At 27.5% G+C, this 16,110-nt stretch overlaps 2 protein-coding genes across 2 annotated transcripts in view; both read left to right on the forward strand.

The window, feature by feature from the left end:
* The first annotated feature begins 3,445 nt into the window (after positions 1–3,445).
* Positions 3,446–5,197, forward strand: LOC112689030 (COP9 signalosome complex subunit 4-like). Its single transcript, XM_025562527.1, has 8 exons — positions 3,446–3,449; positions 3,513–3,634; positions 3,702–3,826; positions 3,892–4,006; positions 4,068–4,257; positions 4,314–4,481; positions 4,554–4,754; positions 5,073–5,197. Exons 1-8 carry the CDS (start codon positions 3,446–3,448, stop codon positions 5,195–5,197), a joined length of 1,050 nt encoding a protein of 349 aa, XP_025418312.1.
* Positions 5,198–9,971: 4,774 nt separating this feature from the next.
* LOC112689031 (DDB1- and CUL4-associated factor 8-like protein 2) overlaps positions 9,972–16,110 on the forward strand; it is a 17,947-nt gene continuing 11,808 nt past the window's right edge. Inside the window, exons 1-10 of the mRNA XM_025562528.1 lie at positions 9,972–10,031; positions 10,089–10,240; positions 10,299–10,548; positions 10,614–10,757; positions 10,901–10,911; positions 13,773–13,953; positions 14,018–14,228; positions 14,299–14,429; positions 14,498–14,620; positions 15,125–15,176. Coding sequence (XP_025418313.1) covers positions 9,972–10,031; positions 10,089–10,240; positions 10,299–10,548; positions 10,614–10,757; positions 10,901–10,911; positions 13,773–13,953; positions 14,018–14,228; positions 14,299–14,429; positions 14,498–14,620; positions 15,125–15,176 — 1,315 coding nt within the window. The remainder of the gene's footprint in view (positions 10,032–10,088; positions 10,241–10,298; positions 10,549–10,613; positions 10,758–10,900; positions 10,912–13,772; positions 13,954–14,017; positions 14,229–14,298; positions 14,430–14,497; positions 14,621–15,124; positions 15,177–16,110) is intronic.

Consider the following 16,110-nt stretch of genomic DNA (forward strand, 5'->3'; position numbering starts at 1 on the left):
GAACAGTAGAATGTAAAATAAACAGAGCATTCACAACCGGACGCCTTGTTCAGTATACAAACACGTCACATTATTAAAGTAATAACTGTGAATAAACGATCGTAACTGATTTTAGAACTTTTTATTATATTGTCTGGTGACTGGTAGACTATTTCTTGACATATATCAATCGTCATGCGTTACAATTTATAACTCGATTTAACACTAGATATTAACACTGGAAATGTGACATCGGTGCGTGAATTTCGGGTCTTAAATGTCTAATGCGTCACATAGATAGCAGGACGAGAAGCGTCAGACACGAATGTTTTAAACAATAAATATGCAGGGTGATATTAGGTCAACTACTGTGTTTTACGATTACCATATTTCATAGCTCTGCCCGGTGTATACGTCGTATGGTTAGGGTTGCCATACGTCCCGGAAAACCGGAATTGTCACCGGTTTTGGACTTCGCGTCCCGGTATCCCGAAAAATGTTTTCGGGACGTCCATATGTCCCGGCTTGGACTTTAGAGGAAATGTAGTATTGTTTAATTTTTAATTTCGACCATTTTATCTCAAGTACATTTTTAATACTTAATCGATTAACAATATATAATAAAAATATAATTTGTAATTTACACATTTAAATATATAATATATTATATTTTACAAATTTTTTTTTTTTGAAAATACGTTTCTAACGCCCTCACACTAAAACCATTATTTTATAACATTTAAAAAAATGCCTAGAGGGGGATCTAATCTCCACATCCCCCCCTTGTATACGCCACTGATCCTCTCAATATATTAAAAGTTATATAAAAAATATAATACTCAACATTGTGTTTGTATTGTCCCGGTTTCGCCTTATAAATATATAGCAATCCTACGTATGGTCTAATGTTCAATGCAAGTATAAACAATATTACAGTCACCAATTGAATTAACACACAGCATTGAATTATGTTAAAAATATATATAAATTGATATACTTTATATTTTAATATATAGATCATTTCTTTAATATTAGTTATTGAATTAATCTGAAAATCAACGAAGTTTTTTTTTAAATATTTAATACATTTGTTTGTTAGGAAAATAATTATTATTATAATTTAAAACTATTAAAACAAATTCACTTTCTTAAATATTACATTCTATATTTATTATTATTAAGTAGTTTCAAATTAATGTGAGGTTTGGTAATGCTTACTTCCAACCAATTGTGACTTAATAATATCTCGATTGAATATTAAAATAATATAAAATAACGTTTTTATGTTTTGTTTCAATATGTTTACGGATCCCTAAAGGGTCGTGGTTTCAGAGAACCACTAGTTTAATAAACTAACAATATATGTACTATGAACAATAATATGGTTCAACTATGAATTGACAAATCTACAAATCTTCCTGTCGGCCCTATATTAACAAGAAGTTTATTAATTTAATTGGTAATTTTATTAATTTTACTGATATTTTTCGTTCTTGTGCATTGAATTTACTGCCCCAAACAATGATCTCAATGTTTTGAATGTATTCATTTATCGCAACCGAAAATATTTAAAAAACGTCCACGATTATCTATCTATCGATGTCCCATCTAACTATCAGTACCGTTGACAAAATCTGCACACTTATTAAAGAATAAGTATAACTAATAAATATAAGTATAAGGATAGTGGAGCTACGAAGAATTTCCCCCCAACCCGCAAACTGATTAGAATTATTTGATGGCAAAACACAAATATTCAACGCCCGTCTCTAAAATAAAAAACGGTCGCTACGGTCGCACAATATAAAACGACGTGTTACAAATGCGGTGATATATGCTTGGGTGCGGAAATGTACCGTCGTATATTGATCGATTTCCCACCCACGTATCAAATAAAGAGGAGAAATTCCCCACCACCCGTACTTATCTAGATTCACGTCCCGCGACCGTGGTTAGGGGGAAACGACGAAAACATATCGAATCGTTCGTGTCGTACATCAGCACCGTGTTCGACGCGTACTGGTAGTTGAAATAATGGAAAAGGGTGAGAAGAACACCCCTTGAACGCCACCCCCGACGACCCCGTGCGTCCGCCGAGGGTGATAGTATAGCAAGGGTGCGGAGGGCTCGATGCTGAACGGTAGGGGGACGTGTCGGGTGCGTGGTCGGCCGTCGCTCCAGCCCACCGAGCATTATCATCCGCCGCGCTCCAGCCACCCGTCGGCTACCTGTCGCCAACGCGGGTGCGCGCGCACGCGACAACATCCGCAGCGGAAACTAACCCTCGCCTCCGGTCTGCACCGGGACATTTCGAACCGCGTCCTCGGCTCGTGTGCATCGCTTGCACCCCGTTTCACTCCCAGTCCTGTCGGCTTCACCAGTCCAATCGCCAGCCAGTAGTCCAGTCAATCCAAACATGTCGCAACGAGTAACACTCTTACGTCAAAAGCTCCAGGCGGTGACCGACGCACAAGTCGTCCCGAATGTGCAAACGACCTCGTAAGTTGTTAGTTTTCTGACGATTACACTCAACCCCTACCCTCCCCCAGCCACCTCACTGTGAGTACCACCACCTTCGCGACCACCATTTATATCACAGTGTCGTCTGAAGTTGCCCAAAAACCACCCCTGGCCGTCACCGCCGTGGCGGTTCTATCATTTCCGAAACGTATTGGCAACGACCTACCGATAACGCTTCTCGTCGCAGTTCGCGAATGGAATAATAACCGCTTGCACAACCCCCACTGACGCTTATTATAATGGTTATCATCTCGGGAGTTTTGATTTTTGCCGAAATTGAACTTACTGGCGTGGGCAGGGTGGGACGTATTGACATGTTTCCCGCGTGTAGATCTGTTACCTGCTGTAAAATATATATTAATTAGGTAAGCGTGCAAAACGAATTTTAAACTATTTTTATTCATAAAAGAAAAAAACATTTTGCATACACATAGACATATGCCTATAGTGTCTACATGTATAAATACATCACTGAACATTGGTAACAAAAACGCAAAACTATGGGAAAAGTTGTTACAGGAACAAACATTTTAATAAACAATAAGCATTTATGATTAGAAATTATCGCCAAAACGTCTTTCAGTAAGCAATATAGTTTCGATCCTCCGCGATATTGCAATTATTGTAAACGCTATCATGGACGCGTGTACAATCCGTTCTGTTTAGTACTTTCTGAATCTTTACTGGAGTATCTATATTTGAATCTTAAAATATTAGGTGAAAAATTATTATTAACAATGATTCAAAGGAATATAAAAAAGAGTTTTTATTAATTATCTAATAATTTATGGGTTGAAAAAGTTTTAAACGAATGTTTGAATTCACCCTGGTAAATGTTTTCTTTTAAAAAAACGACATTTATTATTACAGATACAGAATTATATTAAACAATATACTAAATAATGGTAATACTGATACTGAAGAATTATTACTAGTATTCTTCGAAATGTGTAAGTCACACATCATATCTCCACAAATTGTTGAATTAATTTCTAACATCATTTTAATTTCAGTGATTCGTGAAGATGTTAATTTAGTGGTCTCTCGTAAAATATTAACTCTTGTTACCATTAAAATTTTACCTGAATTATCCGATGTTCAATCTAAATTGCTGGCCCAAACTTCACTGGCACAAGTAAGAATTGTTTTTATTCGTAAATTGTGCTCATTGAAAAATAAGTTATTTGTTTGGTTTCCAATAGATTCGATCTAGACCAGATGTTTTTGTACATCAAGCAGCCGATATTTGTCAATACTTAGCAAAGATTTATGAGAAAGAAAATAATTGGAAAGACGCTGCAGAATTACTCATAACTATAGATCTAAGGTAAAGACAAAAGTATTTGTTTATGTTTTCATAATTTATTTTAAGGCTATATTTACAATTTTTAGAAAATTTTCTCATGAATATGCATTCGAAAACTACATCAATATTGCTAGACTATACCTAGAAGATGGCCAAGCATCAAACGCAGAAACTTATATCAAGAAAGCTACAAAATTCCTAGTAAAATATATCAAATTGAATTGTTTATTTGAAATAATCTTTTTTTCTTTTGATTATTTAGATTACAGTAGATAATGAATTGCTTCAAATCAGGTATAAAAAAATGTTTACCCAAATACTTGAATACCAAAATAAGTTTGTCGAAGCCGCACTTCAGTATTATGAACTGTCAGTTATGATAAGTTTGCCTCAAGAGATATGTTTGTCTTTCTATAAGAATTCCTTCGAATGTGCTGTATTGTCAAGCATAGGTAAGATATATAATTGTATATGTAATTGAGTAATTTTAATTTGTATTCTCTTTTAGGACCAACACGGTTTCGAATGTTTTCATTATTGTATAGAGACGAAAGAAGTACAGATTTAGCAGAGTTCTTGATACTTAGAAAATTGTGCTTCAGCCATATATTAACACCTAAAGATATTTCTGAAATATATGGAATGCTTCAACCAAATAAGCAGAATGCAAAAAACAGCTGATGGTAATTGTATAATTTATATAGGTTACAACATTTAATAAGTTTTCATATTATTTTTAAATTCATAGGTGTAAGCATATTCCATCTAGCCATATTAGAACATAATATATTTGGGGTTAGTAAAGTATACAAAAACATTTTTATTGATTCTCTTGGTTATATATTGGGTGTTGATGCAAGAACAGCAGAAAGTGCAGTAGCAAACATGATATCCGAAGATCGCATACATGGTTCAATTGATCAAATAGATAATTTGATTCACTTCAGAAGTAAGTTTCATATTTATACTGATCAATGTTCACCATCTATAAATCTATTTTTATATTTCCAAAATATAGTTCCAACAGATAATTTGTTATTGAGATGGACAAATGGAATCAAAATGCTGTGCACCCATGTTAATACTTTGGTTGATCTTATTAGACATCATCAACACTAAAGTTGCATTCAAAGTTCTTCAATTGATAAAATAGATAGTTGAATCAATTTAAGAAATGAGTATTATTATTATTATTATTATTATTATTATATACTGGTAAATGTTCACTGTCTATGTATCTATTACATTATTTTTTTTCAAAATATAGCAACTAGTAACGCACCAGCTATAACAATGTTTGCAAGAGAAAATTTAATCAAATTGTTCTACTGTGAAATCGATCATATGCTTTATTATCATATGCTTACTGATTCTAGAACATTTAAGCCTTAAAGCTTGAATGAAAAAGTATCGGTGCGATAGAATATAAATCTAATTTTAAGTGGATGATTAAACTTATTTGAAAAAAAAACATAAAAAAACTTATCAGTTTTATTATTTTTTATGGATAATTATTCAACATACACAAATCTCAAAAAATATTTAATTATCTCTTATTCTTGTAAGTACTCGTGAAATTTTGAAACTAGTTAACTAAGGGACACAAATGTAGTCCGATGAAAATATTTTTTTCGACTAATTCATAGTACTCGTATTTTGAAATAATGGGCTAAACACAATTAATGGTTTATTTTAAAAATATTTTTTGTACGACGGATAAATTTGTATATAAAATATTATATTATAGATATTTACTTTTTCTAAAAGTGTTAAGATTTATTTTTAATAAATATGCATAGCAAACATGTAATAATACCACGTTCTATTATACATTCTCTATTTTGAGAAAATAATGATTAGTCATCCAGTGAAAATTCTTTAAAAAACGCATTGTATTTTTGTATCTATTACTACCCACAACTATGAGCAATAGTTTCACATATAGCTTTTAGTACAATTTCCTTTTAAAGTTAAATAAAAAATAACAATAACCACAAAATAAATTTGATTCTACAAAATGCATTGATACTGTTAGTATTCAGGTGTATTTATTTTGTATCATTAAATATAACCATATAATTTTATAACTTATATTTTTGTTACACTGTGTAATTTTATAGCATATCGCTTAAGTTGAAATACTTCTTGCAGATGGTAATTTTACTTGATTTATTGCAATCACTCAAACTGAACGCATTGGCCTAATTAACAATAAATTATTTTAACCATGTTTACTTTTAACAAAAATATGTAGTATACGTGTTATCAAAGTTAAATACTTGTATATATTAAATAAATAATGATATGATTATTAGAATAAATAATATCAACTCGTAACGTATAATATATTTACACCTAAATTATGGTTATATAACAGAAAAAAAATAAATATTGCATTAAACTGTTTTTCTCAATACAAATTATCTATTCCATTTCTAGCCTACATCCTTGCTACTATATTCATGTGAACTGTAGAAATAAAAATTACATACAGTCATTCAGATCAAGTATTAACAGCAAGAAAAAATAAACATAATAGTCCTAAGAATAAATAATATCAAAATTATTTTATTGTATTTGTTACTATTGAACCGATTCTTTCTTGGATTGATTCATTTATATAGCTCAGTACAATGGTTTAAAGGTTTTGAACATAAATTCAGTACTATCGAAATCCCATCGGCTATTCCTTAGGAGGGCACATGACTCCTTTGATCTTTTCATTATTTATTAATGAAATTAAAAAATGATTTCTTTTGGAAATTTCCTAATGTTTGCAGACGATTCAAAAAAAAAAAATTGATAACATGGCAAAACGTTGTCATTGCAAAATTAATTAAATTCCTTGATTGTTTGATTTAATTTAATTGGTAGTGGTGCAAATAAAAATATTTACCACTAACCCACCCAACCCCACTTAGATACCCTCAAAAATATTATTTCCGTTTAGGTCTAAGGTAAAAATTTATTTTTCAATAGTTTCATTTAGTTTTTATCCATGTAACTAAAATGACGAGTGACAATGTAGCATCAGTTTATTTATAACAGAAAGTAATTATATTCATTTTTTTTTCAGTGCATGTATTAAATCATATCACTTTTATTTAGTTATTTGTTATACAGAACCTATAATAAATAATATAATTTAATAAATTGTAAGTTATAGAAAAATCATCGATATTAAAAAAGGTGTAATAAGAAGATATCAGTACAAGATATCATTCAATTTTGCACAAATAATCTTAGGGGACGCATATGTAAACTTATTACTTGAATATGGAATCTATCTACTATGAAAAAAATCGAAAATTTATTGCACTAAATGGTTTTCAATTTGGATTTTAAAAAAAAAGGTAACAAGCAACAATGAACGTTAGACATGTATACATAAAAAATGTATGTTATATTTGAAAATAAATAATTTAAATTGAATTGTTGTTGAAATAATATTTAATACATATGTAGCGATGAAAAATTATAGTAAAAATCTGAACTTATAGAAATTGAAGGATAGTTAAAGAGAAAAAAAAATTGTTCAAGAAAGGTCGCCAGTCAAAAATTGATGTGCTGTAGGTACAAACATTTTCACCCAAATAAAATAAAACACAGAGTAATCCTGAAAATATCAAATAAAATAAAACTGTAAGTACATTATAACATGGTTTAAAATACATAAAAAAAACAAATTAACGTATTACATAGAAAATACTGGGTCACTACCATTTAAATTGAAAGAAAATTGGATTTTTTTTAAGAAAAATAGTTTAGGAACCATTTCGGACGCACCCCTTCATCGTAACGCGGCAATCCAAGGACGTCTAACAACCCTTCATTGCATGCACTGGCGAGTCGAACAGCATTTCCATCAAGGAGTTTAAATTATCAAATAACAGATCGGTTATGATGTTAACATTCTGGTCACACCTTAATTATCACCACGGGTCACAATCAATATTCCTTGTATTTGTTGCTATATCATGCGAACTTTCGTACATTCTTATCTGTAATAGATGTCCTGATGTTCATGCAACGACGTCTAATCGGAACGATCAATCGAGTGATTTTTAAAATTCAACTGTCGACCACACAGGTTAGTAAAGTCAACACAACGCTATCATAGTATAATACGTTTTTGGGTAAACACCGTATTTAATTGCCCAAGTACTAATTATATAATTAACAATTGAAATTAAAAGCCTATTCGTTTTGTACATTATTTAAAACTAAAAATTGTCCGGGAAAATCACTCCATTTGTGTGTTATTACAATATTACTTATACTGAACTTTTGGTTTTAAGAAATAAAAATCAATTTCGTCCTTATTGGGGTAATAACTAATTTTTTTCTACTTAAATATCTAGTAAATAGTGTTTTTAAGCCAAATTTATTTATTTTTTATTATTATCTGAATATATACAAATAATATCAAGTACCTATGTATGTATTTTGTATAAAGTATGAACAAAAATATTTTTTAAGGTTCTATGATGGTGTTTTTCAACCGGAAGTATACGTACCCCTAGTGGTATGTGAAAACATATGAGAGGTAATTTTGGGAAAAAAAGGTAATAGTGGAAAATTTAAAAATTGATGTATTTGAATTTATAAATTATCTTTGAAATATTTGATAACGAACACTGTTTATGGAAAGGGCTTTATCGTCATACACTTTCATTAAAAATAAGTATTGTAATAGACTTTTTGTGAGTTCAAACTTACAAGTTTACTAATCATCTGTAGAACTAAATTTAGTTTTACTAAATAATCCTTATGATCACATTAAAATTAAATTGTAAAATATAAATTATTTTTTTGTATACATGTTTTTGGCACAAAGTGATTCAAATAAATAAATATCTACTTCATAGTTATTATTTTTATTTCCATTAAAACTAATTTTATAATTTATTAGCAATCCTTTGTGAAAATAAGACATATTGGCAAGAAGTCAAAGGGTTGAGGAACGTTGTTTTATAAGAACAAATCGTCGTTGACACGAAAAAACCTCTTATGTGCCAAATTTTCGATTTTGAGATATTGGTATCCCTGGATTCAGAAAAAATAAGCGGTAATTTTGATAAAAACTCCTATGAGCTATCTCTATCGTAGAATTAATGAAAAATAATATACAATTCCTCCTATGTGTTACCAACCATAAATCGTTTATAAAATACCTCCTATGTGATTAAAAATTTGATCAAAATTACATTGGAGATATTGGCATGCATAGTAGATTATAATTTTTTATAATTAGTTACCTATAAAACAGAAAAGTGAGAAACTATGTTTTTTTTTCAACTATGATAAGAAATCCAAAGACTGGTTACTATTACATTACTATTTTTAATTTTTACCTTATTTGTTATAATTCTAAAAAGTATATTTTAAGTATTTTGAGTAAATATAATTTGTTATTTATTTTATTACCAGGACTGAAAAAGTGGTTAACTATTTTTTATTGTTTTTTTTTGTTGTAATGTTTTACATTTTATAATTAGTTATAACTTATAAAAGTTAGCAATTATTTTTAGTTAGTACATATTATAACTATAAAGTTTAAAGTTATTTTGTTTTATAATGTTAAGTATTTTATACAATTATAATTTGTTAATAAATATTTATTTCTTAGATAACACAACTTAGTTTATTTTTTATAAAATCGTTCAAAATAAGTCTTAATTATTATTTCTCTGGCATCAACTATTATTCAAATAATCTCCTAAGTACTGTTTGGCAAAAAAGATTGATTAACATAACATCCTATGTGATGAAATATTGACAATTTGTATAATAAATACATATATATTAAGTTTTTTACTTCAATTTTTTTCAGAATAAAAATGTATATTTTATTACGTTTTTTAAATGTATTTTCATTAATCATTGATGATTTGTGATTTTTTAAAACGTTTTTCGTCTTTCCTGAAAAATTAGGTTTAAGCACATGGGAGCTTTTTATTATACTTTTTTGCTTCCTATAAATCTATCGAGTATTTAACCACAAATACATTCATAAGCCATTACTTTATTATATATATATATAATAAAGTGATAATAAGTAGTATTAATAAATGTGTATATGTTAATTTTACTATAAAATTTGTTTAATAACAAATTTATTTTGTTATTGTATTTATTATATTCATCAATAGTGTTCATAGAAAAAATGACTGATTCCGATTCTACAGATTATTCAGACATACAAACTTATGATGAATCGTTTGAAGTAAGGTTTTTGATTTGAAAAATTAGTTTTTTTTACTTAATTTTTTTTATATTGTAGAATACAACTCCATTTATTAATTTTTTTATGAATCAAGATCATGCCCCACCTCGTAGTTCAATGCATTACCTGAAGATAAAAGAAAATAGAGAACCAATCAAAACCACTTCTAAGGCAAATTTTTGGTGTATTCCTAAAGAACTATATAAAAGGTAAATGTTAATTTTTTTATTTTTAAACAATTAAATTATAAAATCATTTTGTATATAGAGAGATTGGTCACAATAATAAATGTTCAGTATGGCGTAACACATTTTATCAATCAGAGGTTGCGACACAAAAACTTAAATTGAGTAAACAATTAATAAGTCATGAGAGTTATTCAAGATCTATTGATTTTAATAACGCTGGTAACTTATTAGCTAGCGGATATGATGGTACAATAGTCGTCTGGGATTGGTCTTGGGGAAATCCCATACTTAAACATACTCAAAGTCTACATGCCGAAAAGATATCTCACGTAAATTAATTTGCACCAATTTACTTGTTTGATTGATTCTTCATTAATAATCATATCATATCTAGATAAAATTTCTTACAAATCAAATTTTGACAGCTGGAAAAGATGGAATAATTATATTGGCTGATGTGCATAATTCTGGTATTATACATAGTAGATTAATATCACGTCATATTAAGCAATGCAGTAAAATTGGAGTACATTGTGAAGTACAAAATGTGTTTCTCACTTGTGGAAAAGACGGCATTGTTAAGAATATTGACATTCGTGAACCTATTAATAGATATAATAAAATATTTACAGAGTAAGGAATATTATTTTATACATTGTGTTGTTTTAATTACTATAATAGGGGAGACCTGGGTAAGTGGACAGATCTAAGGTTCAATGATTTTTTTTAAATATAACACTCAAAGATAAATATATACATTTTACAAGAATAAATAGAGGACATTTTCAAGACTGTTCTAAAATAAAAGTTAAGCTTAATTATTTTTTTTTTAATTACATTTTTTGGAATTTATCAACTTACCCAAATGCTTTTGAAAGTTAACATTTTTTTTTGGATTAATTTGACGTATGTAATTTATATTATAATTTTATAAGTAAATACACTTTTTAAAAATTCAAAAATAAAAAAGTTTATCTACTCCTTTCAATAACTTATTTTATGCATACTAAGTACCTATATATTAAAATCATTGTTGTTAGAAACATAAATAATAAAATTTTGAGTATGTACAATTATTATTATTACTATTTTTGTCAAAAAGGTACAATTTTCCTTTTATAATTTTTTAGCATTATATCTATAAAATTTAGTATACAAATTAATAATTTATTATACCTATTTCATAATAATTTCTGTTATCACATAAAATCTTAAATAAAAATATTTGGCTTTGCTCCTCTACAAATATCTCACTATGTTTAAAATTCTTTATAATTAAATTACTTTTTATCATATACCAAAAGTACAACTTAGTTTTATAAAAATATATTACTAATATACTGTATTTTTCTATTTATGTTAACCAATTTCTTTAATTAACCATTTTAAATTATATATTTAAATATTTTTCTTCTATTTTTATTAGTGTATTACTATTAACTATTTTTACTTCATATTAATTCTATAAATTTTAAATAATCAGAATAAGAATGAACATAATAAATTATTCTAAGATCGATAGAAATAATGAGGCAAATTCAATGTCTGCTTTTATTAAAAGATCTTTTACCGGTGTATTTTTTTTTAAGCATCACCGAGTGAAAATCTTTTAATATTTAGTTTGTCTGATATTTATAAAATGTGTTATAAAAATAATAAACTTTATTATGTATGTATTTGAATTGTATGTATTTAGTAAAAGTCATTAAACTTTTAAAATTTATTGTATTATATACACCATTTATATTTAGTTTTGTATGTTTATTTTAAAGATAAATACAATTATATATATATACGTATATTTTTTTTCTTAATAGAAATAAAGTATGCCTTGGCAATATGCCTATTGGGTGATATTTTATATTTTTATTTTTTTATAATATAATATTAATTATTTATATTTGAGATAGATTCAATAATTTTCTGATTGATTTATTAATTGTTGAATTTGATATATTTTTTTCTCTATTTTAGTGACCATTTTTCTCATACCGCTATATTAATACCTCCTAGTGTGTCTTCATAAGTACAGTGTTTCTAATTTATTTCAATTTTCTTAGTATTATTTACTTTCTTTGCTAAACAGTCCACTCATTCGTTACCAAGTATATTATTCCAGTATATTTTTCAGTTTTTGATGTGTCAGTATAGATATGTTTACAATTAGGGTAATCTTTGATTGTTTTGTAAAATTGTTATTCATGTGTGATTGATGTTGTATTATTTTTATTATAGCTGATTAAGGATGTATTTAGAGATATTTTTTTAATTTTCCATGGTGGAATGCTTAATATTTCATAATTTATTATGTATTTATAATAAATTTGGTAATCGTTGAGAACTTATTTATTCTTCTTTATATCGGTTATAACCGCTCAATGTTGCTTTTAATGTTATAATTAAGGCGGAGATTGAATATTGTGTGGTTAATTTTTGGTCGTACATTATATTTAGAGTAGCACATTTGAGCAATAATGTATTTTATTTTTATTTCATTGGTAATTCACCATCAATTATGAATATAATTACTATTGAGCTACTTTTGAATCTACTTAAACATAATCTTAAATCTGTTTGGTGTATTATGTCTAATGTTTTAAATGTTGATTTTTTTTTCCTGTTCTGTAAAATGTCCAATCTGATAAGTGAGTTGTAGATTTGTAATAAAGTTTCTGTGTCGACTCCTCAATGTATATTTGCTAGTTTTTTTATTATGTTTCTTCTATTTTTACGTTATCTATATGCTTTTTCCATGTGAGTTTTTCATTAAAAGTTAATTCTAATATCTTTATTGTTTTAATTTAGTAAATCTGTTTACTACTTAGTGTAATATTTGGGTTTGTTTAATTTTAACTATTAGAAAATATAATATATTTTGATTTCTCTGGATAAAAGGAAAATCTTGAAGAGTTATTCTATACATTTAAATAATTCGCTAAGTATTGGATTTTGTCTTCTATGTATTTAAGTCTTCTATGCCTGATCCATATGTAACTATTGTCAGCATAAAGGTATATTTTAATAGGTTTTGGTATTTGTTGAATTATTTTTATAAATTATAAAATTATTTTTTTATTTTTATTACTCAGTCATTTTTTTATTTCTAATTCAATTAATTGTGAAAATAGTATTGAGTTTGAGGCTTTCATTATTCTTCTGATGTATATGTACTAGACGTATTTCTATATTCAAATAGTATTTGTATTGGCTAGTGATCCTTATTATATAATTTAATAAACCATAATAGATTTATGATTAATATTGTTGAAGATATAGCTAAAGTCAATGAATGACAGTGAAGTTGAACTGTTTTTATTTATTAAGAATATATTGTTCATGCCCAACAGTTTTTCTATTTTTTTCCCTCTAGTGTTTTTCTATTTTCTTATTATTTAATACAATTAAGTATTTAGTTTTTTTCAATATGAATAGATTAATTTTTTCAAATACTTTATTTCTGATTTAGTATACATTAAATAGATGATAGATAGGGAGTCAATGACATCAAAATATATGTTACTTAAAAATGTATTTATTTTTTTATTGTAATTAGTATACTACATATCAAGACTGTTCAAGGAAATAGCTTGCAATTATATGGTATTGACATAAATCCTATGAAACCATTTGAATTTATTGTAAATGGCGAAGATGATTGTGTAAGAATGTATGACAAAAGAAAAATATTACATAAACCAGTAAAAATATTCCAACCTTTTCTTCCTACTAGAGAAGTAATAAGTTGATGTATTAAAAAAATAATTGAACTGAACTCAATAGCAGTTTAATAATTTTCAGCGATTGGAAGACCATTTTTATGACGGTGGATTTCTAGAACCACCCAGTGGTAATCGAAATACTGCTTCTGCTGTTTATAATTATTGTGGTACAGAAATTTTAGCTGTCTGTGGTAATGAACATAACAATAATATTGTTCTGTACAATGTTAATGATCCACCTAAAACTATTTCACACCGTTATATCAATGAAACAAGTTTTAATTCATCGAGTATGTAATTTTGTTCAAGTTTTTATATAATACTTAATAGTTTCTGAAATACCATTTAATTTGTTCTTAGTAACTGCAATTAATTTTTATGGACCCAGAAGTGAGTATGTAGTATATGGTTCGAACAAAAATTTTTTTGTAATTTTTGATAAGAAAACAGAAGCATTGGTTCTAAAAAAATGCCAAAAAGGACAAGGAAAAGTACAATTAAATATTTTTCTTCTTTAATTAATATTATGTAGCACATATTATAATATTTTGATTTTCAGATTTCAGCAATAGAGGGACATCCACATTTACCAACCCTTGCAACTAGTGGACGGTTAAACGCTATTCATATATGGGAACCACTGAGTGAAAGACAGTCGCCAGATATTGAAAACTTACAAGAGGTAAATTGTTATATACTCTATTCATTACGAGATCAGTACTCGGCGGCACGTAGGTCGACCACCCATCAAACATATTAGCCGTTGATTCAACATGTCGTGTTCTCTGCAGGGGCGCTCCGATAGCCCTCTGATGGCTCCACTGCACATGCGAAATTATTATATGTATAATAACCTTATCGCAATGCGCTGTACATTTTAGATTTTATTTACTCATAAGTTGCCGATTGTAAAATAATGCGACGTCCCGTAGAGACAAAAGCTCTCGAGGTGAAGTTCCGGAACAAAGCTACGCCCGTACATAGTGGGCGTTGAGTACTGATCTCATAGTAAATATAGAATAAAATGTTTCGATACATAATGCAATAGGTTTTTATGATTATAAATTAAATTATTATAATGCTTTTTATTGTTTTAATGATAAAAAAGAACATTATTTGAAAAAAAAAAATGAAATTGAATATTTTAAATTATATTTAAGTTATCACTTTATTTCTATAATTATAGTGCACAACACGTCATATAAAAGAAAATAAAAGATTAAGAATGGATCTTACTGGTAATATTTTGGTAAGTTCTTTCATTTCTATATGATAGCTCTAACATTTTAGATTCACCTTAAAACTTCCACTGTATTAATTTAATGATTTATGTACATTTGAATGTTTGATTTCAGTTCTAAGACACAAATGAATCTTAAAACAATCTTCAAGTGTCTAATACTTTTGAATAATTGTACAATACTGTAAAAATGTTTATGTATTCAATTTATAATTTAATTTTTTTATATATTTATATTTTTAAAGAATTTTGATATGATTACATGATATTAGACAAATTTTAAATATAAAATATTTTTATTTTGAAAATTTGTATAACTTTTTTATATCTTTTTAGTAAATTTAAATTCATATCATAAGTCTAGAATAGTATTTTAATCAAGAAACTAAACGAAAAAAACCAATAACAACTGACAAGGGATTACTAGGGATCGATTGAAAGCAGCAATTAAATCAATAACCACTGTTTTTTTTTTTTCTGCATGTAACAAATAAAAAAATAAAAAAAATTACAATAGCAAACCGTGAACAGTTTTATTGATAATATCCCTTAATAATATTCTTGTACATAACCTATTTTAATCTGGTATGAATGATTAAAATAGGATTTAAATTTGATTAATATGATTATTTTTAAATATGATTTTTATTATCAATCTGGTATGCATATAATATATATTAATATAATATGCATAATATTGTACAACTTTAATTAGTTTGAGCTTATGTAAGTATGATGTAAAAATATTTATTATAATATACAGCCGTATATAATGTGAAGGAATCCGATTATTACAGCAACAAATTTTATCATTTAATTAGTGCGTATACAGTGGTGTCGAGAGCTTTGCAAGGTATAAATAACATTAAAACACGTATTAAGTTCAAACTAGTGGCGTATACATAACATTTGTATGGGGGGGGGGGGGGGGG

This window comes from Sipha flava, unplaced genomic scaffold, assembly GCF_003268045.1.
Source record: "Sipha flava isolate LNK unplaced genomic scaffold, YSA_version1 41_pilon_pilon, whole genome shotgun sequence".
Taxonomy (NCBI): domain Eukaryota; kingdom Metazoa; phylum Arthropoda; class Insecta; order Hemiptera; family Aphididae; genus Sipha; species Sipha flava.

What these genes read in the sequence shown, in the direction of transcription:
- LOC112689030 (XM_025562527.1), top strand. An exon ending in TAAGCAGAATGCAAAAAACA is followed by an intron (nt 4,482 to 4,553) that starts GCTGATGGTAAT and finishes TTAAATTCATAG; the next exon opens with GTGTAAGCATATTCCATCTA. An exon ending in TAATTTGATTCACTTCAGAA is followed by an intron (nt 4,755 to 5,072) that starts GTAAGTTTCATA and finishes TTCAAAATATAG; the next exon opens with CAACTAGTAACGCACCAGCT.